This window comes from Hypomesus transpacificus, chromosome 19 (genome assembly GCF_021917145.1).
Source record: "Hypomesus transpacificus isolate Combined female chromosome 19, fHypTra1, whole genome shotgun sequence".
Classification (NCBI taxonomy): Eukaryota; Metazoa; Chordata; class Actinopteri; order Osmeriformes; family Osmeridae; genus Hypomesus; species Hypomesus transpacificus.
The window spans coordinates 3121593-3145036 of NC_061078.1; the positions used below are offsets into that span (position 1 = coordinate 3121593).

A 23444-nucleotide genomic window follows, 5' to 3' on the forward strand; every position below is an offset into this window, starting at 1 on the left:
GGGTAAGGAGGTTTGGTGTGACTAAGATCCCAACTGTAAGTGAAACTTTCCTTAGTGTTATTCATATCTCAAACGTACAGTCCGCTATGGGGACGTTTATTTGTATGACGTGTGCCTTGTCTTATAGTCAGTTTAAAGAATGTCAGGCAGGACTAACCCCTGAAAATGATGCAGACAAGTCTATTTTTCTCCAAATAAATGGGCGCCTCTTTTGCTGCTCTGTGAAAGTACAGTACAAACCGCCACTGCTGACTGCTGAATCCTTAGGCAGTGCAGCAAAGCTGCCTCTGTGACATCACCATGTAGGAGCTGTTGCAGAATGAGGAGGCAGATTATCCTATTGCTGCTGCATCCCAGGCTCAGTGTAAACACCACCAGCAACATGTGTGCTATTGTAGCACTCGAAGTTAAGGCCCCATTAAAAATGTACTCCTGGCACACATTTTAATAATTAATGTCTGGCAAAGCAACAACGCTTGAACTCTTTAGCATGCTTTTTTACCTCACTCTCAGCCATAGTTGCTGAAAAAAGCATGACAAACAGCTAACTGTTATTTGGGTTTGTGTATTTTTGTTTGCGTGTGAGCGCATACTGTACATGGACATGTAGTAGGAAGCCTTTGGCTGTCTTCAAATGCTTCTGGATCATCAGGGAATGTGTGGTTAAAGGTTCCCTTCTGTTATGTTGGCAAAATTTGAAGGTTTAAGGTTTCACATTTTGTCTTCCCCAAAGCTGGCACTAAACCAGGATGTTCTCGATGAAGCCTAATGTCTTTGCAGCTACAGTCTGCAGCTTAATATTAAGCACAAATTTCTTCAGATGCATTTTTGTAGAATGAGGGAAACCGCATTAACGTATCAGTGGCTTAAGGACCAAACACCCCCCCAAAAAAATTATAATCAAAGTTGTTATTGTTTTTCCATTGTGAACACACCACAATTATCAACATGTAACAGCAGCAAACACGCACTATACAGAAACCTGGGCAAAAAAAAGAAGTTAAAGGTCACAATTTAAACACATACACATAAATAATAAATAAACTAGGAAAAATAGGATGGGGGGGTGTTGGCTGAGATCAACACCCCGAAATTTCAATCATTTCAAATAATCAGAGCATATTTGCTCAATGGAGATCCCTGGGCATCATCAGTACAAGTTACAGAAGTGACATCTTTAGATGTACACTGATGCACATCCAATATGTAGGAGATTATTTTTATTTTTCTACATATGGATTAATATGGTATTTTGTAGGGTACCTTTCAAATCTAAAAGACATGTCTTTACCAAATCTCAGCTCAACAGCCTACTTTGGGTTGTCTAAAGCACATTCTACTTTTATTCTATATTAAGCCTGAGTGGTTAGGAAAAATCAATTTAAGGGTTCGGCATAAGCAGTCCATGGATTTTTACGGTCAAAACGCTCCCAGCTGAATACCACGTTCATGTGATATGTAGTGTGAATATGATCAATTAATGAGTTTTCCGGACAAGTATATACTGAAATGGATGACAGACAAAGCTGTCACACGGAAATAGAATATGAGTTTTAAAAGTTTAGAGAAGACTTCTCAAATATTGGTAACATCCATCCAGATTAAAAGTGGGAAGAACCCATTTAGAAGACAGAAATCCATTTCAATAATGCTTCAGAATCCTAATGAGAGAATCTCCTTCCAATTTTGGCATTTAGCTTTCAGAGAAGTCGGAATTCTGTTTGTGCTGCATAGACTGAGTCTTGCCTGTTCCCTATCATTTCTGCGCAAGGTGACTCAGTTATACTGATGTGCATTGCCTCTGTGGGATCAATATTACAACTGAGGCATAATTCATTTAACGGTGTATCCATTTATGAACACTCATATCAAGCAACAGTACAAGGCCTCAACAGTGCATGGAAATACATTTCATTTGTTCTAGTTTGACCAATGTAAAAAAGAATAATAACAATAATTATGTGATTCTAGAATGTTTCCCTGTTCAAATTCTATAGATATACACAGTGAAGTCTGTGCAATATACAAAGTTGACTAACATGCACTCAAGAACTGGAGAGCCAAGTTAGCGTTAAGTTCAGCTGATAATGGACATTTTGTAAAAGGACTAACCTCTTTAGATGCTTTCACCTCAATCTGTCTACTCTGTATCAGGTTCTTCTTGTCCTATCTTTCCATCCTTTCAGTCCATATTTCCCTTCCTTTTCTATACAAGAGTAGTATGGATTGACTACAACGTTCTGCTAAGATTATAATTTGACCAGCAGGACAAGGAGAATCCCTTCTGCCTCTTTCTCTGCCTCTGTCTGTCATTCACCTGCGGTCTTCTCATTGGGCCAAAAGGTGTGTTGCGCAAACAAGGCTTGTGCGACATTCGGTGAAACACTGTTTGATGAGTAGGAAAACATCCTACTTCTGCGTGACTAAATGGAACTGCTTCTGAGATGGATACTAGGTGGGCTGAATGGAGCTAATGAGGTGTGGCCCCTGTTCTGCTTTGTCACACCCCAGGAGGCCACTCATTCTGGGCCATGTCTCCAAAGGGAGTCAGGAAAAGAGAAAAAGAAGCTCTCACTTTAAATTGCCATAAAGAACTGTATAGGCAGCTATTCACATTGTCGATTATCTAACCACTGATCATAAAAGTCTACAATTGATGATCTCAACCCCAATTGTTCAGTCACTGTTTGTTCACAAACTGGCAAGGCTAGTAGACTGGAAGGAAATATAAGACGTTCACAAGATTGGTGTTTGATCCTGTTCCATTTATCTTCAGAATAAACCAGCTAAGTGTCCTTGTCACATTATAAAGTAGGCTTTCTTTGCGTTTGTTGTCATATCATACAAATGTGAGAATGGTGATGGTCTTTTTGTGTTATGTCATTGCGAATACTTGTGAGAAAAATATTTTAAAGTAACAACCATCAAAGAGCAACTGTTACATATCAGGAATCCAGGCAGACTAGAAGAACACAAACTCTCTCTCTCTCTCTCTCTCTCTCTCTCTCTCTCTATCTCTCTCTCTTTATCTCTTACACACACACGCACACACACACACACGCGTATGCACGCACACACAGCTTTTTACTGCTTCAGGTGTAGATTATAACTCTACTTATTGATTCTTTCCATTCCAATATAACACAAGTACTACAATTTATCAGTACATTTTTGTAAAGCTCCGTTTAACAGAGCAATGGGACGTTGGAGACATATATAAGGAATAGATAACAGTCAGATTGTCTGTATTCAGTCACAAATATAATTGACTAGCCATACGCAATGCAGATAAAACGCATTCTTGTGTTCACATTAATGCTGCCGTCATGTGATGTTCACAGGTATCCGCGTCTCGGAAGAAATCGGCATATGTCCCATCAGCGCAGAGCGACAGGCGAAAGATGCATAAAGCGTCAAAATAGGTTAAATAAATATTTGTGTAACTGACCTGAATCGTGCAGGTGTATTCCGAATCATCCAGCAGCCTGACGGTACAGTTGTATTCTCTTTCCAAATTCCTGATGCTGCCACTCATCAATCGACTCAGCATCTTTGTCTGCGTGTGGGACAACAATAAACTGTTCACAACAGAAGTATGTCAGATTAACGACGTTCTTCTTCTTTGGTCCAACACCTGGATCGCAACAAATGCAACCTGAGGCGGAGATTAGGCATCGTTTTCAATATAGATATCCTCACAGTGTGTTCCTGGTTGAACAACCACTGAATGTATCAGTAGCTAAGTGAAAAGACGGTTATGGTTCAGTCAAACACTTATCATCATACCTTTACCCTCGTCTCTACTGCTTGAAATGATACTGGGCGGGTCTGCGGGCGCTGAATGACGTGCCTTAAAACCAACGACAAGCGACGCCTCACATTTCTTTTTGGCCACAGGTTGGTCTTCCACACGCTGTAAGCCTTCCAAACCGCGGTAAGGAAACATTCTAACTACCTGGTGGATGTTTCATTAGCACAAATATCCTCAACACTCATATTACATGTTCATGCCCTTATTGTGAGTAGCTATAAAGTGCCTATAGTTGAAGTAAAACACCGTTTTTATGCCAATAGTTTCCGTCATTTTGTTGTACTCTGTCACAGTCACACGCATTTTTTTTTTACCATTGAGCGCTTGATGACACAAGACGTGATAGATAGACTAGCTCTCTGTTAAGTGATGCCCAAAATATGGTGTAGACCATATAGCCTTATAGAAACAGATTGGAAAAATCTAAAAGCTTTATCACAATTCCCTGCGTAGCCTACTGGCTCCCTCTGGTGGTCAATGAAGCTATACAAACTAAAGTCCTCATTTTGGTATGCGTATTCAATCTTTTGAAGTAGGCTAACTTTCCAACCCAAAAGAACTACTGCTATTTAAAGAACTTGTAATCAATCTTAAATAAAAGTGAGCCTATCTGCCGTGACATTGTTTTCGCAATGCCGTGACCCGGATTCGAACCGGGGTTGCTGCGGCCACAACGCAGAGTACTAACCACTATACGATCACGGCGAGCTACGATAGGCGTGAATACCCTTTAATCAATTTAGACACTAGCCCTATCGGCAGGGTTCTATTTATGGAGGGGGGCATGGGGGGGGGGGGGGGGAGGGGGGGGTTGACCCCCCTAATTAGGATTAGGAACCCACCCCCCCCGATTGTTATTGCATAATTCGCACTCTGCCTATCGGACACAAAAAGCGTTTGGATTGAGTGGACGTGAACAACTGAGAAATTTCGAATGTTTGCCGAATGTATTTGTTCATCATGTTCATTTGAATCGTAATAAAGACACGAGCTTTGCCTACCGGCAGTACAGAGAAACAGCAAGAAGAGGACAGTATTCAGAAACATACAAAATATCCCAAATGCAGCAAGACAATGAAGTTTGTCAATTGACACATTGTCTCGTGGTTTAGAATTGTGTGCTTGAGCAAAAGTGTACCCATCTGCCGTGACATTGTTTCGCAATGCCGTGACCCGGATTCGAACCGGGGTTGCTGCGGCCACAACGCAGAGTACTAACCACTATACGATCACGGCGAGCTACGATAGGCATATGTCTACACCAATCAATTTAGAGACGAGCCCTATCCGCAGGGTTAAAATTACGGAGGAGGGGCATGGGGGGGGGGGGGGGGGGGGGGGGGGGGGTATGGGGGGCATGGGGGGGGGGGGGCGGGGGGGTATGGGGGGCATGGGGGGGGTTGACCCCCCTAATTAAGATTTGGACCCCCCCCTCCCAATTGTCATTGCATAATTTGCACTCTGCCTATCGGACACAAAAAGCGTTTGGATTTAGTGGACGTGAACAACTGAGTAATTTCGAATGTTTGCCGAATGTATTTGTTCATCATGTTCATTTTAATCGTAATTAAGACACGAGCATCACCTACCGGCAGTACAAAGAAATAGCAAGAAGAGAACAGTATTCAGAAACATACAAAATATCCCAAATGCAGCAAGACAATGAAGTTTGTCAATTGACACATTGTCTCGTGGTTTAGAATTGTGTGCTTGAGCAAAAGTGTTCCCATCTGCCGTGACATTGTTTCGCAATGCCGTGACCCGGATTCGAACCGGGGTTGCTGCGGCCACAACGCAGAGTACTAACCACTATACGATCACGGCGAGCTACGATGGACTTGCACCGGGTGCCATTGATTTTGACTTTAGAGCTATCGGACTACAAAAGGAGTTTGACTTTTGTGGACGTGAAGAAATGAGTAATTTTAAATGTCTGCCGAATAGATTTGTTTATCGTGTTCATTTTAACCGTAATAAAGACACGAGCATTGCCTACCGGCAGTACAAAGACATAGCAAAAAGAGTACAGTATTTAGAAACATTCAAATTATCCAAAAGGCAGAAAGATAATAAGGTTATTTATCTCGTGTTCTATAAGGCTAGAATTGTGTGCTTGAGTAAAAGTGAGTCCATCTGCCGTGACATTGTTTCGCAATGCCGTGACCCGGATTCGAACCGGGGTTGCTGCGGCCACAACGCAGAGTACTAACCACTATACGATCACGGCGAGCTACGATGGACTCGGTTGTCGGCAGCGTCAAAGATGCCTTTTTGAAACTCACTTTCATTTTCTATAGTAGTTTAGGTTTGTTAATATGATACTGAATGATTGAAATGAATGATCTATGATTGAACCTAGATCACCTGCGTTTGGTCATCCGTTATTTGCTATTTTATCTAGAAAAATTACAACAAAATTAATTATTAAGGATTTTGGAGATTCTGTACTGAAGTTTACCGAAGACAGACACAGATTAATCACGCAGCCTTGTAATTATATGAGAAAGTAAAGTTTGCATCTGATTGTGCCAGGTACATGCTCAAAAGAAAATCATACAATTGATAGAATGCCAAACAGAAGTCAGTTATTTGACTCGTGGCATAGCCTACAAACTTCTATTGTTTCCCTTATTTCGCCGCTAGAGGACCTTCTATTTCAAATAGTGTCTCATCAAAAGTTGCTGTCGTCATTCTTTTAAAATCGACTTATTAACCTCATTTACTGTCTTTAAAAGAAAGGTAGCTTATGTTGTTGTAATGACGAATAAGAATAGCATGCAGACATAGCTGTTTTTATTGTTGTTGCAGTTTCACCAACAATTAGTGTAGCGATATTATATCATTGGGACAGACTGGGACGTAGGCCTATATGTTGCACCATTCTGGTCAAAAAATATATCAGACTGCCGTTTTCAACGAACCATCGTCATTTAGAACTTAACTGTTGATCACATATTTCCTGCACTTACAATAAACAAGCTTCATGTCAATTAGAAGTCAAATGTTACAATATATTGACCATAAACGGAACACTGCCCTTGCTTGTGATAGTGTTTATCATGTTATTGGTTAATGGTAGTATGGTTGTTTATAGTAGTAGTGTGTGTGACAGTAACGGTGTGTGTCTGAGAGGGTGAGAGTAAGGGTGACGCTCAGCTGTCAAGTCATCTCCTGTTTCTGCTTCCTTGGAGGTAACACTGGTGTGAATATTCAGTGGATGATGTCACAGTTTTAACACCCCAGTCTTACAAATCCAAGCCTAGTTTCCACAGAGACTTGTCAAACATCAAAATAAGCCGCAGAATGGGGGTGGGAGTGGGGGTGGGGTGGGATAGAGCACCCCAGGGCAGCCAATGACTGTAGGGCAGCCAATGACGGTAGCTCAGATGTCAACACATCATCATGCAAACAAGCTTGAATCGAAGACGTCATGTCCATTTAGAACGGAACAGTCTGTTCTGTTGATGTCCCCAATAACAAATCATATGTGTGCTGGGCACTACTGAATTATGTTGGATCTATTCCCTGGCATAAGCTTGTTTCATATATTGTATCATATATTCATCATGATCTCTTCAGTAAACAATGTATACACGCTAAAGTTTGTCAGTTTGGAAACCCTCCTTTTTCTCTGACGTGAAAACCGCGTCAGAGAGGGCACTTTCCAAGACCAGTTCCTGTAGTGGTGAAACAGCACGCGGAAGTACTGATGGCTCTTCACACACAGCACCTGTTGGAATGTCTGTAAGCTCTTTACAGAGGTTGCACCTGCCTGAAAGGATGCAATTGCTCAAATTGTTTAGAATTGCAGGAGTGCTTTCATGTCCACACATATTTCTCGTGGTTTAATTTGCTTATGTGGTAGGTGGCCCACACCTGTTTGTCTGATGCACTGCCATGCTGTAAACACTATTTTCCAGATGGCTTTGAGGGTATTTATGTAATCAAAACTAAACAACAATGTGTTCAATTAGCAGAAGTTTGTGTCCAAAGCAAAGGGGTATTAAACCTGTGACATTTTGTTTTGCAATCCAATGCTCTACCTCGGAGCTGCACCCATCCCTTCCTAGATGAAAGACCTAAAGAGCACATCACACATATTCCAAACTGATCAAATAAAAATAACATTGGAGTGCCTCACTGTGGTTGGAGTTCCCTGGTTGTACAAATGCTTTGTCTCAGTTGAAAGAAAGCTTAGTGAAAATGTCATAGCCACACAGTAAAGGTCACTATTTCTGATGTCTATGTAGTGAATTAGGGCCGTAGTGGAATCGAGATTAAATTACAGTGGTTTGGTCAGCCACATAACCTGCAGCCCATCGTCTCAGGTTCTTCTCCGGGCACAGTCCTCTGCTCATGTTAGACTGTAATTATATGGTGGCGTGAGGCCTTTAGGTCCCCAAGGTCCTTGTTCATTAACTGCCTCCTTGGAATTGATGAATCGGCTGTTTACAGTATGCGTCTCAAATGGCAATTTAGACCTCTCATCTACATTTAGGAAAGACACCCTTAGATGGTTTTGCTGTAGTACATCCTGTTTGAAGGAGACTAGTGCAACCCTTTTGAATAGGCAAAGTTTTATAATAAAGCTAAGCAAGTGCCAATAATGTTGTCCCTACTGTATGTCCCCTATAAATCTGTCAAACAAAGCCACTGGACTATAGGAACTGCTATATATAGCAATGCACGTGGCAGAAAAAAACGTCTTTCTATGAGACCATTTATAGCCATTTGCTTCTAATGAGTTTGTTGGATAAATGACTATGGAGAATTCAATACATTATAAATGTTTTTTTCTTATGCTGTATGTCTTGTCACCAGATCACATGTTTGTTGGTGAGTGATTTGTGGGAGAGAAAAACTAAACTATTCCTTTCTGAGGAAAGGCTGTGCCCCATGGCACGACCTTTCAATGTCTAAATGCTTTAAACACCCTGTTGTGCTTTGATCAGACCTAACACACCCCTTCAAGAATGCCCAGCTGAGAGCCACCATCTTTGTCCCTGTGGCTCCAGTCAGAGAGCACTGAACCAGCTGCTGTGGGAGGCTCTGCAGATCATGTTTGTCCATCATACGTTCCATTGGGTAGAAGTGTGCGGAATGATTAGGCTAGATCATAAGCACAGTCACTGCATAGGCCTCCTTATTATGAAAAAACGTCCTTAATGTTATTAAGGACAAGATGGAAATGAAAAAAGAGTAAAAATAGCTGCACTGTAGTAATAGATGCATGTGTAATTTGATAAGAGTCTATGTAAAGTAACATTAGAGGAATTCTGAATAGTAGCTTTGAACTTGATTTATGTTTCAAACTTAAGAAGCTGGAATTCATAGTGATAGTTCCAGTTACAATCAGTGCAGTGAAATGTATATGTTGAGTTGTCAGTATGCAAAAGAATAAGAGGAAAAGTGGTGGTTTCAAGTGAACTTTGAGTGCTCTTTCTTCAAATGTAAATTACACAACATAAATAGCAAAGTGGCACCCAAGTGTTCTTGAATAGTTAGAAGAACTATATAAGGCTGTTCTATTCCTATTGTTTCTCCTCTGGGGGTCTGTGTCCATTGTAAGACAATTAGACTTCAGGCCAGCCAATGGGCTGTCCCCTACCATGTCATGACTACTAACTCTGGGCAATTGGATGACAGAAATGGGCAACAATTTGATAGCTTTTTAGACAAAGTGGTAGTACCTCTACTTTAGTCTGTCCTAGTGCTGTTGTCCTATGTCACTATTTTCCATGAGCTGTTTCAGAATCAACAAGCTCTTCTTTTTGCTTAGGAAGGTCAGTGTAACCAAGCACTTTTATTTTGGAAAGTAAAGCAATGTGACGGGATGCTTAAATTTACAGCTCATTTTAATGGGCTTTTAAGGAGGGTGTCATCCTTCTGATTGACAGGATCATATGATACTTCAGTACAGACCTCTTCCATTCCGAGGCATGCCCTTTGAGGAAAAAAACGGGTTACAAACACATCCTGGTTTTTAGAATGAATTGACGAACGAGTAACCACATCTGCTGACTGTCTAATGATTCCATTCCATCTGAAACTACCAACAGGAGCTTACCGTGGAATCAAAACCTCCAAAATGCTGGAAAGAAATATCATTATACTCTTCGAGAGACTGGTTATAAACTGCGTTTTCTTTTCAGTCCCAGGATATCGTAGTTATCAAAACATTTGGAAGACCAGTTTTGGAAAATGTGATGTGCTCTTGTGCCTATTTGCAGGCCTGCTATAAATAGGGTGAAAGGGCTACGCATGCTCATGTTTGATTGTAAATTGCAGTGGCTTGAGCTGAAGCAAAGCGGGTCTCTTCTGAAGGACAAAAAGCTACTTTTGAGTGGTGAGTTGACTAGTTACAGAGATCGTATGGAAACTAGATTGATTACATTTGGCAATGTCCTGGATGTGTCATCAAGTGAAGGACTTATTCGAGCAACTTATTTCTGGAAAGCATCTCACATTTTGATGTATGATTCAGTGTTACACTTGAGTTTCTGAGATCCTGCTCCTCCTATCAATCCCAAATTCTAAACCATTTTTTTTTTTTACATCAGTTTGAATCAATTATCCAAGTTCTTATTGTGACTTTTTCTTTTCTTTCAGTTGCTCCCTGGTTTACATCAGACAGGGAAAGAAGATAAACACTTTGTAACAGGACATCTGAGGAATTTCTCCTGAAAACAATATCGGTGGTGGCCTGAACTTTTTACTGGGTGGATATGGGTTCCAGGAGGGTAGTGACACGCTCTTACTCAGGAGATGGAAGATCTGGTTTTAACAATGGGGATGATGTCACTGGAAGTAGCAGATCCAGTGGTCTCAGTTACCTCTCTGGTGTCAGACCAGAAAACAGGTAAAACTCTCCATTCGGATAAATGATTGGGACAGACCAAAAACTTCTGTATCACATATTCACTTCAAATCAACTTAATGGTTACTGTGAAACTATGTTTGCATACTTCGGCTGTATTGATCTGTTTGGTTCTTTGTTAGTTTCCATGGTGTTTGAACTGTTTGAATGCATTGTTGATAAGAAACACTTTAACACTCTGCACTTGCTTGTAAAAAAAGAAGTGACTGTGAGGTTAAGCTATATATAAACTTCATTGCATTGCCTTTAAAAAATACTAAACATTCAGCAAAATGTCTTCACGTCTATTCAAAAACAGGACAACAACCTTACAACAGCCTTCTTTTCTACTTGGGCCTGGTTGCATGACCAGATTTAAGTAGGAATAAATAAAACACATTCATTGTAATTGAACTGAAAATTAATCTGGATTGAAAAACAAGAGGCAGTTATGTAACACCTGACAGCATTAATAAGTGTTTATTTTTTCATTTTTAGAGTTGTTGGTTTGTTTGGTTTCCATGCAGGCAATTGGCAATGTGAAGTCATGCAACATTAGCGCACTGTCCTTAAACAGCACCATATCAGAGTTAACTGCCCCTGTGACTGAAATAGATGACAACACCAGACAGAGATCAAGTGACCATACATAAGCACCGAATTAATGATGCAGTCCTCATTATAGGCTTGAAATTCATCAATGTTCTGTCACCCATGGGATGTTAGTTACCGCATATAAGCATGCTTCAATACATTCTGTATTGAATTCATCAAACAGATGAGCATGTATGTCTCATCACTGTAAAAAGATTTCATATGGACAAAGAATTGGCAGAGTGTAAGCGATTGAAAGATCTACACCTAAAACCACTCAAATGTACATTACAAATGTACTTACAATTGGACAAAAGAGTACAATTTGGTAATAACTGACGTTGTTATAGATATTGTTGATGTTATAAAAATATAACTTTGTCCATATGTATATCTTAACTCATGTCTAAACATACATGCATAGTGCCTGATAAGCTGCTTTTATTTGCCTCCCCTCTGCATAGCCAATCACGTCACAGGTATTCTCAATACAGGCAATCAAGGTACTGTAACTAAAGCAATCGCTCAAAAATCTATTTGACCTTACCCTTTCACATTGTACTGACACTTGACATATATAGTGTATGTGGTGCTACAGTATAAAACAAAAAACAAAAAGCAGAAGTTACGCATCAGACTAACCATCTCAATGGTTGCAAAATTGCCTGAGATTGAGAGAATGTGTTTACAGTTCAGCTAACCAGCTGGCTGTGTTTTTCAGGAGTACCTTCTGTAGTGTTATGGCACATTTAACGGAGGAGACCCAGCCATCCTTTGAGTCAACCTTAAAATCTAGAGCAGTGTCTGAGGCCAGTAATGTGAAATTCATCTGTGTGGTGACAGGTAAACTCTCAACGGTGCAACACTTTATCTGTAACTATGTATTAAATGTAAATGTATGTAATGTAATATGTCCTTTTTCAGATTTTTTCCGTGTCAGTTTATTGTAACAATGTACTGTCTTTTCATTTATTTTCAGGTAATCCTGCTCCCGAAGTCACATGGTATAAAGATGACGTACAACTGGACAGATACTGTGGACTTCCTAAATATGAAGTCTCCCGCAATGGACAGAATCATTCCTTGCACATTTACAAGTACGTGTTTTGACAGTTAAAATGTTTGTTGTTTAAAGTTGATGACTGCAACATTGTTTGCATTTGCTATAACATGAAACGATATTCCCTGTAGTTGCACTTTGGAGGATGCAGCCATTTACCAAGCATCAGCACGGAACAGCAAAGGTATTGTGTCTTGCTCTGGGGTTCTGGAGGTGGGAACAATGAGCGAATACAAGATCCACCAGCAGTACTTTGCCAAGCTCAAGCAGAAGGCTGAAAACAAGCGCAGGGACCTGGAGAACCCCAAGCTGTGGGAGAAGGAGCACCATGGGCCTGGACGTCAAGAGCAGCTACGGACCATCAGTCCTGACCGCTCCCAACGGAAACGGCGGTCCCCCATGGAGGCCAGCCTCAGCACCCCTAGTTCCATTGAAGAAGAGGGGGCTGAGGAGAACATCTCTGTCCCAGACAGTGAGTCAGAGGTCAGGCTACAGGAGACGTCTACAGAAGGAATAGATAATTCCATACCGGTGACTAATGGAACCGCATCCTCTATCTCTGGTGGACAGCCTGCAAAAGAAAATGGCAGCAATGGCCTCACATACATATATGATTCAGTGCAAAAGACCTTCTCTGCACAACCACCAAAAGCACCATTTGCCAAGAAGAAGATAAAGATCTCTAACGGAGTGGGGCATGTGAATTCTGATAGCCAGGTAGAGATAGTGCCTGACGACAGAGGCATAAGTGAAGAGGCCAATGTGTCAACGTACCAAATCGATTCTTCATACTCACAGAGAACAGACGATGAGGCAATGGAAGTGGAAAGTTCTGCTCCAGATGACATACAAGAGAACAACAGCAGTGTGTCTGTGTTGCAGGAAAAGGTTCAAGTTGAAGGGACAGCCCCCTTAAACAAGGATCCGTCTCTTGACCCTTTTACTGCTGTGTCTCCATCAGTGAAGGAAATCCGAGGAAAAAATAGTGAAAATGATGTGGAAAAGGAGAACACTCCGAATATGGAATCTAAGGAACCTAAGGTGGAACGTGAGGTAGAGTCTAAGGACATTTTAAAGAATGTGGGTGCAAATTCACCCATCTCGTCAGAACCAAAACCTAGAACTTCAGTCACACCCATACAAGTTTTGAATACGTCAGTAGTGGAGGTTAAAACATGTCCAGAAGATGGTTCAATCATGGAGGTAGATGTGAAGTCATTACACAAGCCCTTACAACTAAACCCCATAAACAAGCCCTCATCATTGGAACCCACACACGAGTCCTCATCATTGGAACCAACACACAAGCCGTCATCACTAAAACCCACACACAAGCCCTCACTACTAAAACCCACACACAAGCCCTCAGCATTGGAACCCACACACAAGCCGTCATCACTAAAACCCACACACAAGCCCTCACTACTAAAACCCACACACAAGCCCTCAGCATTGGAACCCACACACAAGCCGTCAGCATTAGAACCTAAACACAAGCCCTCACCACTAAAACCCATAAACAAGCCCTCAGCATTGGAACCCACACACAAGCCCTCACCACTAAAACCCATAAACAAGCCCTCATCAGTGGAACTTTCTGAATTAGAGTCTATACACAGCACTCTTGTAAATAAATCTAAAGTTACTGTGGAAGACCCAGCAACAGTTGGTGTTGGGGGTCTGTGTTCTGATACTTCCATTAATGGAGCTGCAGCTATCATGGGCCCAGACTCTGTAGCGACCCCATGTGACAGAGAGAATGGATTTCCCCAGCATCCGTGTGAACAGTCAAGAGATCAGCTGTCTGGGAAGGAAACGAGCAGCAGTCCAAAGAATGCGTCTGTGTCTCTGCCTCCGCTGCGGGCTGAGGTGAGTGGCCCTGTTCCCTATGAGCTCATGAGCGCTTTGCGTTTCCAACACAAGCCAGATCAGTAACACAAGCACCCCAGGTCTATTTTTAGACTTTACAAGTATGCCTCGAACTGACAAGACGTATGAGTTGTGACGCATGCGTTAACAAATGTAATAGGTATATTCCCGCTACACATATCACATGGTTGAAGAGCACGAGCACAGATATCAGTGAGCACAAAGGCCACAGGAGGTATTTGTTTACAATATGTGCTTTGTGTAATCTAGATTTAGCTATTAGTAATCCTTGTCTGAAAGCATAGCAACTGTTGGTAGTCTTGGTGAAGAAGCATTGAATCACAATGGAACAGATGGTGTTGTGATGATGCTTTAAAAGGTCTCAGATTTGCTACGAGAGGGACCACTTATGACCAAGACATGTTCTACTCTTGAGTGATGAGTATTGTTGCACTGTAGTTAGTAACTACGTTTTTAGTAACATTTGGCAATAAACCCCCTCCTTTGTCACACTGCTGTGATTCAGATGGATCTTATTGAGGAGCTCCAAAGCGCATTATCTACATTCCATTCTTCCTATGCTAAGTCTTGAAATACCCCCTCCCCCAACTGAGTCAAGGCATGGCTTGTCCAGTATACCCTTCACTGTGCTAAATATGCATCAGTGAACCCTGAGTTGAAAAGAAACTGCTGTCCACTCCTAAATGTTTAAATGTATATGAATCACTCTGTATCTATATGTATTCCAAATGTAATATTTGATATCATGTATTCCTAACTGAGTTTGATTCAAAACTTGATGTATTGCCCCCCCCCCCCCCCCCCCCCTCCTGTCTTCAGCCTTTGTTTGTTTATTTGTTATTATGGCTCAGGTAACATAACATAGCAGTGTGTCAGTTGCGTGCAGGATTCAGGGGTTATTCCATCCACAGATGGAGTGACACATGACACAGGCATCCAGTTAAAACCTATTGTGCTCATCTTAATTTCAGATCCCCTGCTGCTGTGTTGAGTGTGGATTAGAGTGAATCTTAAAACAACTGTTAACAGCTTTTCATGGTTGTCCCAAGTGTGACAACAACATAAAACATGACAGTCCTGCTAGCACTAAAATTTTCATATTATTCTGGATTATTATAGTTTGATCGCTGGCCTTGTGCTTTCTATCCACAGTGAAGTATAAAATCTGTGTTTGGACATTGAGGCTAATTCAAGAACAGACTGTGCAACTGATTTACAACTTAGGAAAAAAGTGTTACACCATTTTGTTGAGTAGGTGCCAGTTAGTGTGTTTTTCAAACGGAGTAGTGCTCAACACGTGAAATAAATAACAAGATTAATTGCGTATTTTAATATATGTAGATGGCTCATCTTTCTCCTCTCTGCTTTAATCTCTGATTTACTGAAACCATGGCGTCAGCCAAAAGCACTTGATATCCCTTTCCACTGAATATACACATCATAAAGACAGTCTAAGCAACAAACAATTAATGTGTATAAATCGCTTGTATATTTTAAAATTGTAGTCTAAAATGATAACATTTCTCACAGTTTCTTTTATAGTTTATTTTATTTTATACTGACTATGATCAGTGTCAACTGTTTTTTCCATTACTTTTGATATCTGTCGCTTTGGCTATGTTGTAACCGCCTTTGTGTTTATGCATGTCCAGCATAGTTATGGATAAAGGAATAAGTATTTACAGCATGGAAACCTCTGCTTGTTTGTGCCTCAAGGTTACACAGGCCCACACACAGACGGAGAGGAATGAAGCACCTGTCAACCCAGAACCTTTAACCACCCGCAGTGAGCTGGATGTACAATTCCTGCCACAGCCTCCATCGGAGAGAGAGGTCACGACAGATGCCAACCAAACTCCCACTTTGCACAATGCTAGCCGAACTTCCAATGACGAAATAGCGCAGAGCACATGGGATCATTCCGGAGGATCAAGAGAAAGTCATACACTACCTTTTAAAGAAGCACTTAAGTCACCCCTTGAAAGCCTGGGGGATAGTGAGAACTCCTTAGGGTGTAACATTTCACCCACACTCCTGCCAGGCCAAGTTGAGAAAGCTATAAAAACTGTTGGTGGGACAAAGATACAAGATGAAAAGATCGTAGAGGGTACTGGTGGACTACGAGTGCAGAAAGACAATTTTGCCTCTTTGGGGGAAAAGGCTGAAAACGAAACTGACGTTGAAATGGAAAGAACTGTAAATCAACTAGAAAACCAAAATGGTAACAATAGTGTAATGGATGTAGCAGGTGTAGAGATGGAAAAGAATGTAGCAGTATTGAAGGCTAAGAAGTGTCCGGTTATACAAAAAAATAATTGTCAACATCTAAGCCTTGAGACCATCCCCGACAGCACACAGCTAACAGATACAAATTCAAACCCTTCAGCACAAAAACCAAATGACTCTAAAGACCTTCCAAAACCTGTAGCCAGTATCATGTCAGTTGCTGACCTTTTAAGGGCACAATTGAAGGCATTTTCCTCTACACTGATTAGCTCAGCAACACCCATACAAAACCCTGTTCACTGTTTTAATGCAGATCTTCAACCAACACTCCCCCAATCAGCAGCAGTTCAGGATATTGAACCAAACCCAATGATAAGAATGGATGACACAGAATTGATTAAGAATTCGGGAAAACCTAAGATTGGGAAGGAGACCAACAATTGTTTTCTTTCTGCTGGTTCTGATGTCCCGTCAGGCCTTGAGGAACATAGACGTGATACTGAAACTAAGCTAGTGCAGTCCACCAGCATTGTCAGTCCCACAATTGAGACCTCAACCACTGAGTTTGATATTCCTTCTATTTCTATTAGAGACAAACGCAACACTTTTGAAAACAGAAATCCCAATATGGCAAAGGAAAATGATTGTGTTATGGATACAGGACAGGATGCACCTTTGGAGAATAAACCTAATGTGTGTCTAATTGGGCCTGAAAGTATACAAATAGACTCTGCTTTACTCACTCAAAATCCTAAATTGGCCAGTGGCGTTACCCTAATATCAGTTCCGCCGCTCGATATTTTCCAAGAGCACAAGCAAGTCCAAGAAAATACCACAGACGAAATTGATTCTTTACAGTCTGTACTGCCAAAGGTCAGCATTCAACACCATCAGGTTTCTTGTCCTTCAGTTCTCAGTTCACTTTCTTGTGACACTGAAAAACTTTCATATACAAAGAAGCCAGAATGTCTAATAAATACGACCCCAATAGTGCCACCTTTCAGTGATAACTGCTTAAAAAACACTCAGCCAGATACAGCAATGTTTGTAGACCAACTAGAGGGACATCAACATGATATGCCACAACTCAGTTCACAGACAATGCAAAGACTGGACTCTCATGTGCCTGCTTTAGGTCCTGAGACACAGGAGCCAAAAGTTCCCACAATTAATCTGCCTTGCTCCAAAACCAAAGATATCAAGTTAGAGGATACCAAGATGGACTATTTGGTTTCTGTTTCAAATATCGAAGAAAACTCTTTGTTTCGAAAAGGAGATATTGCCTCTCCCCTTCCCTCAGCCACGCCACAGGAACTGGCCTCTGGGGCTCGCCGCAAAATTTTCATCCCCAAATCTAAAGGGGACGATGCAGACACTACACCACCACCTGACAGCCAAAGTCCAAGAGAAGAGGTTCCTAGGAGGACCAGCAGGCTGTCCCCTGAGACCCCTTCCTTGTCCCCTAGTTTCTCCCGCAAGTCACCCCTGCTCCAGCCTCCGAGCGGTCAGGCCAACCCCTTCCCTGCAGAGAAACGCTCCCCTCTGCCCAGCAGGAGAAAAGTAGCTTCTGATGCCCCCAAACAGATGCAGGAGCCTGCTCAGACCGACACTGCCAAACCTGAGGAGAAACCAGCTGAGAAAGACAAGCACAACCCATTTAAAGGTGAGACTTCTGTTATGTTGATGCAGTGTCAAAATTATGGATTGTGTTGTTCTGTGTTCCGGAAGTGGTTTCCTCAAATGAAGGGAACCACTGCGGCATTCTTTCCTTTGGCTCAGCTGCAGTAGGAAGTGTTATGAAGAGCCTCTGTGTACTCTCAGCTTGTTTGCTTTGACACTGTCACGCAAAGGGGGTCAGTTACTCGTCAGAGATTAACGAGATAGGCTTTCATTGATATGGTATCCATATTTTAAGAAGGTGCAACATGAGGAAGTGTATATGTTTACCTAGTTGTTCCTGCTGGGGGTCCCTGTCTCATTGCAGCTCCTCAGGTTATCCGTAAGATTAGGGGGGAACCTTTCTCAGATGCTTCAGGACATCTGAAACTGTGGTGCCAGTTCTTCAACGTGCTCAGCGACTCTACTATCAAGTGGTACAGAGATGATGTGCAGATTGCTGAGGTTAAAAGAAGGTACTGTAAGCCTCAAGTCGGCCTTAAAAAAAAAACAAGTACTGTACACCCTTTGCCGTTTTTGAATCTACATCTCCCATTTATTTCCCAGTGCAGGAGATGAGACTTTAGTAGCATTAGCCATTGTCCAGACTTCAAGCAGAGACTGTGGCGTTTATGGATGCACAATCAACAATGAATACGGAACAGACTCAACAGACTTCCTTCTTAGTATTGATAGTATGTTGTCTGATTTATATCTATATAAGTTCCAAATAATTATCATTACGTTGGAAGTGCCATTAATGTTTTATTAATCCTTTCTCCAGTTCTCGCCGGCATGTTTTTGCGTGAGGATCTAGAGGGTAAGAAAGCATTCTCAGTTAATGTGATTGATATTGTGCTAATTTCTTTTTCATTATTTCCCCCTATAAACAATGTCCTTGTTTGTTCCCCTCTGTGTAGTGGGAGAGGAGATTGAGATGACACCTATGCTATTCAACAAGGGACTGGTGGACTCCGGGCTCTGGGGTAGCAAGTTCTTTGGGCGAATCATGATGACCGAAAATCATATTGGTGAGGGCTGCTCCCATAAGACCTGTAGGGCAAAGGTCATCTATGGCCTAGAGCCTGTGTTTGAGTCAGGGACCACCTGTATTATCAAAGTGCGCAACCCGATTGCCTATGGAGCCAAGGAGGAGGGCAACCTGATAGAAAGGAACTTGGCGAACACCCAGTTGGTAAGGCCCATTTATTATTTTGTTCCTTTCCAATGCATTGTCCATATTGTACATGACAGACGTAGATATAATAAGACATGACACAAGTTATCAATGCTGTGAACTTCTCAACAGAATTGTATTGCAGTGCAAATATTGTGTTCCTCAACAGGAATGTAGGATTCACAACATTGCTCGGGAATACTGCAAAATCTTTGCTGCAGAAACCAGAGTAATAGAAAACTTTGGGCCAGCACTGGAGTGAGTATGACATCATTTCAACACAAGCCAAAGTATATACATTACTCATTCACTTTACATCAGTATTCACTCATACCCACTATTATGTTTTGAAGAGTGATTCCACTCTACTTGATGTACCGGCCTGCAAACACCATTCCTCATGCCACAGTGGAGGCCGATCTGACGGGGGTCTATTTGAAGTACTGCTTTCAAGATGCTACAGGCAGGCTCATCATGAGGGCAGGTTCAGAGGTAGAACAGAAGTGCTGTGCTCTCCAACACTGGGTCCACCAATGGACCAATGGCAACCTACTGCTCACTCATCTGGAAGGTACAAAGTGGAGTCCAGCTGAGCTGATTAACATAACTTCTCATTTTAGGTATGAATTACGAAGGCTGTGATTTCATTTTGTGTAATTACATTGCAGGTGTTGACACCAAGATCACCAACATTGGAATTTCCATCCAAACAAAAGGGTTGGTATCTCGATTTCCTGGTCTGTTGCTTTCATAGGAAAAAGAGCATTTGATATCATTTAAACTCTCAAACGTATTTGCATATTTATAACAAGTTGTATCTTCTTGTGACTAAACCGAACATTACTAAACTAAAACATTTCTCACTATTGTCCGACACAGGTATCAAGGTCTCACTGCTATGGGGAATCCCAAGGTTTTTGAACAGTTTGTTTCTCAGCATCAGTGTAACTACTACTGCGGCCTTCTCAGCCTGAGAGCCCTAAAGGCTGTGGAATTGCTGCAGACACCCATCAAACCAAAGGGCTCCAGGAGTCCCATGCTCCACCGCAAAATGACACCTGGCTCCTCCAGTCCCCTGACACCCAGAAAAACCACAGCCAGTCCCAGAGTGTCTAGAAAGTCAGAATCTGAAGACACCAAGGCCAACACCAAATTCAAGGCTGAAGAGACTACCAAAGTTGTCGGGTAGAGTTATTTTATTGTCAAAGGCTTGATTAAATTAAATTGATGACGGTTACTTCATGCGTAAGCCTGGGCGATTCTAGGAGCTAACCTGAGACCAAAGGCAGGTGACCCTGCTCCCAAGCTCTGACTGAAATATGCAGAGTCCTGGATTCTCAGAGATATCGGAAGATGGAAGCTTTAGAACAATGTTACATTTCAAAGACAATGGGTTTAAACATGATGATGATGATGATAATGATCTTTATCACCATCCAAATGTAACCTGTTGATGCAATCATTTCATTGCATAGATTCCCAAACAGATTGTCTGTACTCTATAAAAGTTTTATATTGTACCGTATAGCAATTATCATTTTATATCACGAAGTGTGCATCCCAGCTTTGTCTCAGGTTTCCAAAGGTACATCAGGTTGGTGTTATTTGTACTGTTTTTAATTGATCTAGTGGGCTGATTTATATAGATTTATGAGGAGCTCTTTTTTTTATTCAAAGGGGTAGCATTGGGATCAGAGCGAACAATCTTTAAAAGAAAAAGTAGCTTGGACTCTGGATTCTGTAAAAGTAACAATAGTATGTAAGCTATAGCTCATCTCAGAGTCATATTTCATGTAGACCTATTCCATGACACTGTTATACAGTGGAAAATGACTGTGCTTTTTATACTGTAACTATTCTAACTGGTCATGTTACAGTGTTTTCCATTTTTAGAGTCTTGTTGAATAACACGCTGTCAAAATAAAATACATCACATTTAAAATGTACTTTTTTCGTGTTTCAATGCAACTCATTTGTTGATGAGTTTGTTTCTAAGAATTTGAGCGACCTGAAAAAACATTTAACATGCCTCAGTCATAGGAAATATGTAGCAGGCAATACCAATGTAATCAAAAGCATCCTGCCTTGCCTATAGGACATAGGTTGCCTTCTAAATGTATTGTCTCAGTAGGTGAGGTTCTCAGTATCTCACTGACCTCTGCTATCTGAAAGGGCAAAGTCACATTCAGTTCTGTCATCACATAGCCTTGATATACTGCACCACGGTGTCTATGAATAGGATTGCTATACTGAAGCATGCGACTGATAATAACCCAATCGTTTATTATCAAACTTTTTAAAGTATTACAAGCATGAACAACATCTGTGAGACACAAATACTCAAAAGTAATACAATTACGACATTTTCTCGGAACATGTAGAGGATAAGGACATATTTGGTGTTTATTCTCAACAATAACACTACTGTAATACATATTTTATGAATGTATCCACTCACTCAAATGTTGACATTTAAATTGTTGAGGTTGGCTTCACATTATGCCCAAGAGCATTTATACCGTATCTCCAATCTGAATTACATTCTGCACACTAGATGTCAGACTCACTCAAAGTCAATTCAGGTCCGTTTGCTAAGAATTGTTTTCAATTGCAATTTAAATTATCCTTTTAACCTCCTTGCTTGTATGACTGTTTTCTTTTCTTTTTTTGTGTCATACCAAATGACTAACTTCGTCACGATCATCATTTGTAACTTTTAATTGCGTATGAGTCACTGATCACGTAAGCTATGGCTGCGCTTGCATGTGTCCACCACATGGTGTTCCCCTCGTGCTCCTTGTCAGAACGCTGTGTCACATGTGATAATCATTCTGTTAGAAAGGGTCAGGGACTGTCAGCAGGAAAACACGATTGACTGACAGATCTCTTTGATGCTGGAGGATTCCATTAGACAGAAGGCATTACTCACTTCAAGTTTGAATGGATTTGTGACACATCTGAAGGGGATCTCCTTGAAAGCAAGTCGTAAATAATAGAGCTGTGGTGTGTTGTTAGTGGATGTTTGGTCTGATAGCACTGCTATCAGAACAATAGGGGTTCGTACTGATGAAAACCACAGGCTGAGCAGTCCAAGACAGATGTATTTGATGTAATTGGCTCATACTGCATTTTCCATACCATTATTTTTATGTTGCACACTGGTACAAGGCCGTAATCATAATATATATGGGGGGGGGGGACACATCCACTATATACTGCACTTACCAAGTGTATTTAAAAACGTTTACAATTATGCTGTGTAACTGCCAAAAATATCCCAAATTTTCAAAGCTTTATCACTAAAATACAGTTTTTATTAATACAGGTCTATATTGTTTGCACCCAGCAACTTTCTCATGGCTCATTAGCAATGTGTGTTTTTCCCACAGGCAGGATAAGAGGTGTCGGAGCTGATGACTCAGTTCGGGAGCACAGAGTTTAGGGACTAGAGAGCCTTTTAGAGATTAAAAGCTGGACTGGAGGTGTTGACAGCTTGGGGAGATTCCGGCCACTATGGAACACGACACGTCTGCCATCTACTGTTAGTGCACTCACTGTGTCATTATATAAGAAAGGTAAATTAAAGGCATGTGTAGACACTTTATTGATTGTAAACTTGCTTTGCTAACTGTCCCTCTGGTCCAAACAGAATGAAAACATTCAGTTAGTTTTAGGAAAGTAAACTTTCCTTCTTCACTTCCAGACCAAACTGTCTCTGCAAATCCAACTAATGTGATGGTAAAAGCGTTTGAAAACCATTCAAGCTGGAATGCATACTAAACGATATATAAAGGAATTCTACCACATAAATACTCATTTAACTGCCTGGTGGCCAAAACCACAATTGTGTTGCCTAGAGGAACACATTTTTGGATATACTTAGACTTAGATTGTCTTGGTGAACCCACAACTTTCATACCATGTCCCTATCAAGCCACTCAGTTGTTGCCTCAATGAATGAAACATTTGCATTTACTGTACTGTTGCCTTGAATTTTCAACAAATGATTTACACTGAGCTTTGGTTTGGGGGTTCTTCTCAATGAAGCCTTCCCCAAAAAAGAACATTATGTTGATGCCAAAAATTACTGTCCTCCCATCTTATCTACTCACTTTGTTCAGCGGAGAACAGAAAAATCTTATTTTAGGCCCACTCAAACATCGGAAAATCAGAC

General features: G+C 41.2%; 2 protein-coding genes and 4 non-coding genes across 7 annotated transcripts in view; 1 reads left to right on the forward strand and 5 right to left on the reverse strand.

Annotated features, from left to right (window-relative positions):
- Positions 1-3824, reverse strand: part of frmd5b (FERM domain containing 5b) — a 40022-nt gene extending 36198 nt beyond the window's left edge. The window contains exon 1 of the mRNA XM_047041977.1: positions 3449-3824. Coding sequence (XP_046897933.1) covers positions 3449-3550 — 102 coding nt within the window. The 5' untranslated portion in view covers positions 3551-3824. The remainder of the gene's footprint in view (positions 1-3448) is intronic.
- Positions 3825-4444: 620 nt separating this feature from the next.
- trnah-gug lies at positions 4445-4516 on the reverse strand. The gene has a single exon. It is a non-coding gene; the product is annotated as a tRNA-His (tRNA).
- A 459-nt stretch (positions 4517-4975) lies between these two features.
- trnah-gug lies at positions 4976-5047 on the reverse strand. The gene has a single exon. It is a non-coding gene; the product is annotated as a tRNA-His (tRNA).
- Positions 5048-5563: 516 nt separating this feature from the next.
- On the reverse strand, positions 5564-5635 carry trnah-gug. The gene has a single exon. It is a non-coding gene; the product is annotated as a tRNA-His (tRNA).
- A 331-nt stretch (positions 5636-5966) lies between these two features.
- On the reverse strand, positions 5967-6038 carry trnah-gug. Its single transcript has one exon. It is a non-coding gene; the product is annotated as a tRNA-His (tRNA).
- Positions 6039-9770: 3732 nt separating this feature from the next.
- On the forward strand, positions 9771-21210 carry alpk3b (alpha-kinase 3b). 2 transcript variants are annotated; one of them, XM_047042493.1, is made up of 15 exons: positions 9771-10157; positions 10421-10670; positions 11726-11764; positions 11983-12104; positions 12241-12358; positions 12453-14190; positions 15928-18100; positions 18422-18569; positions 18661-18788; positions 18878-18913; positions 19014-19288; positions 19440-19528; positions 19624-19841; positions 19939-19987; positions 20150-21210. In XM_047042493.1, the coding sequence occupies exons 2-15, from the start codon at positions 10537-10539 to the stop codon at positions 20457-20459; spliced, it is 5577 nt and encodes a 1858-aa protein (XP_046898449.1). In that variant the 5' UTR covers positions 9771-10157; positions 10421-10536; the 3' UTR covers positions 20460-21210. The 2 variants fall into 2 exon arrangements, with proteins under 2 accessions (XP_046898449.1, XP_046898450.1); XM_047042494.1 differs by lacking the exon at positions 11726-11764.
- Positions 21211-23444: the final 2234 nt, after the last annotated feature.

Excerpts from the sequence above, each read along its gene's own strand:
- alpk3b (XM_047042493.1), top strand. The coding sequence starts at position 10,537 with ATGGGTTCCAGGAGGGTAGTGACACGCTCTTACTCAGGAGATGGAAGA. Across the intron at positions 18,101-18,421 it reads CAAGCACAACCCATTTAAAG|CTCCTCAGGTTATCCGTAAG; the intron begins GTGAGACTTCTG and ends GTCTCATTGCAG. Across the intron at positions 19,529-19,623 it reads AACTTTGGGCCAGCACTGGA|AGTGATTCCACTCTACTTGA; the intron begins GTGAGTATGACA and ends TATGTTTTGAAG.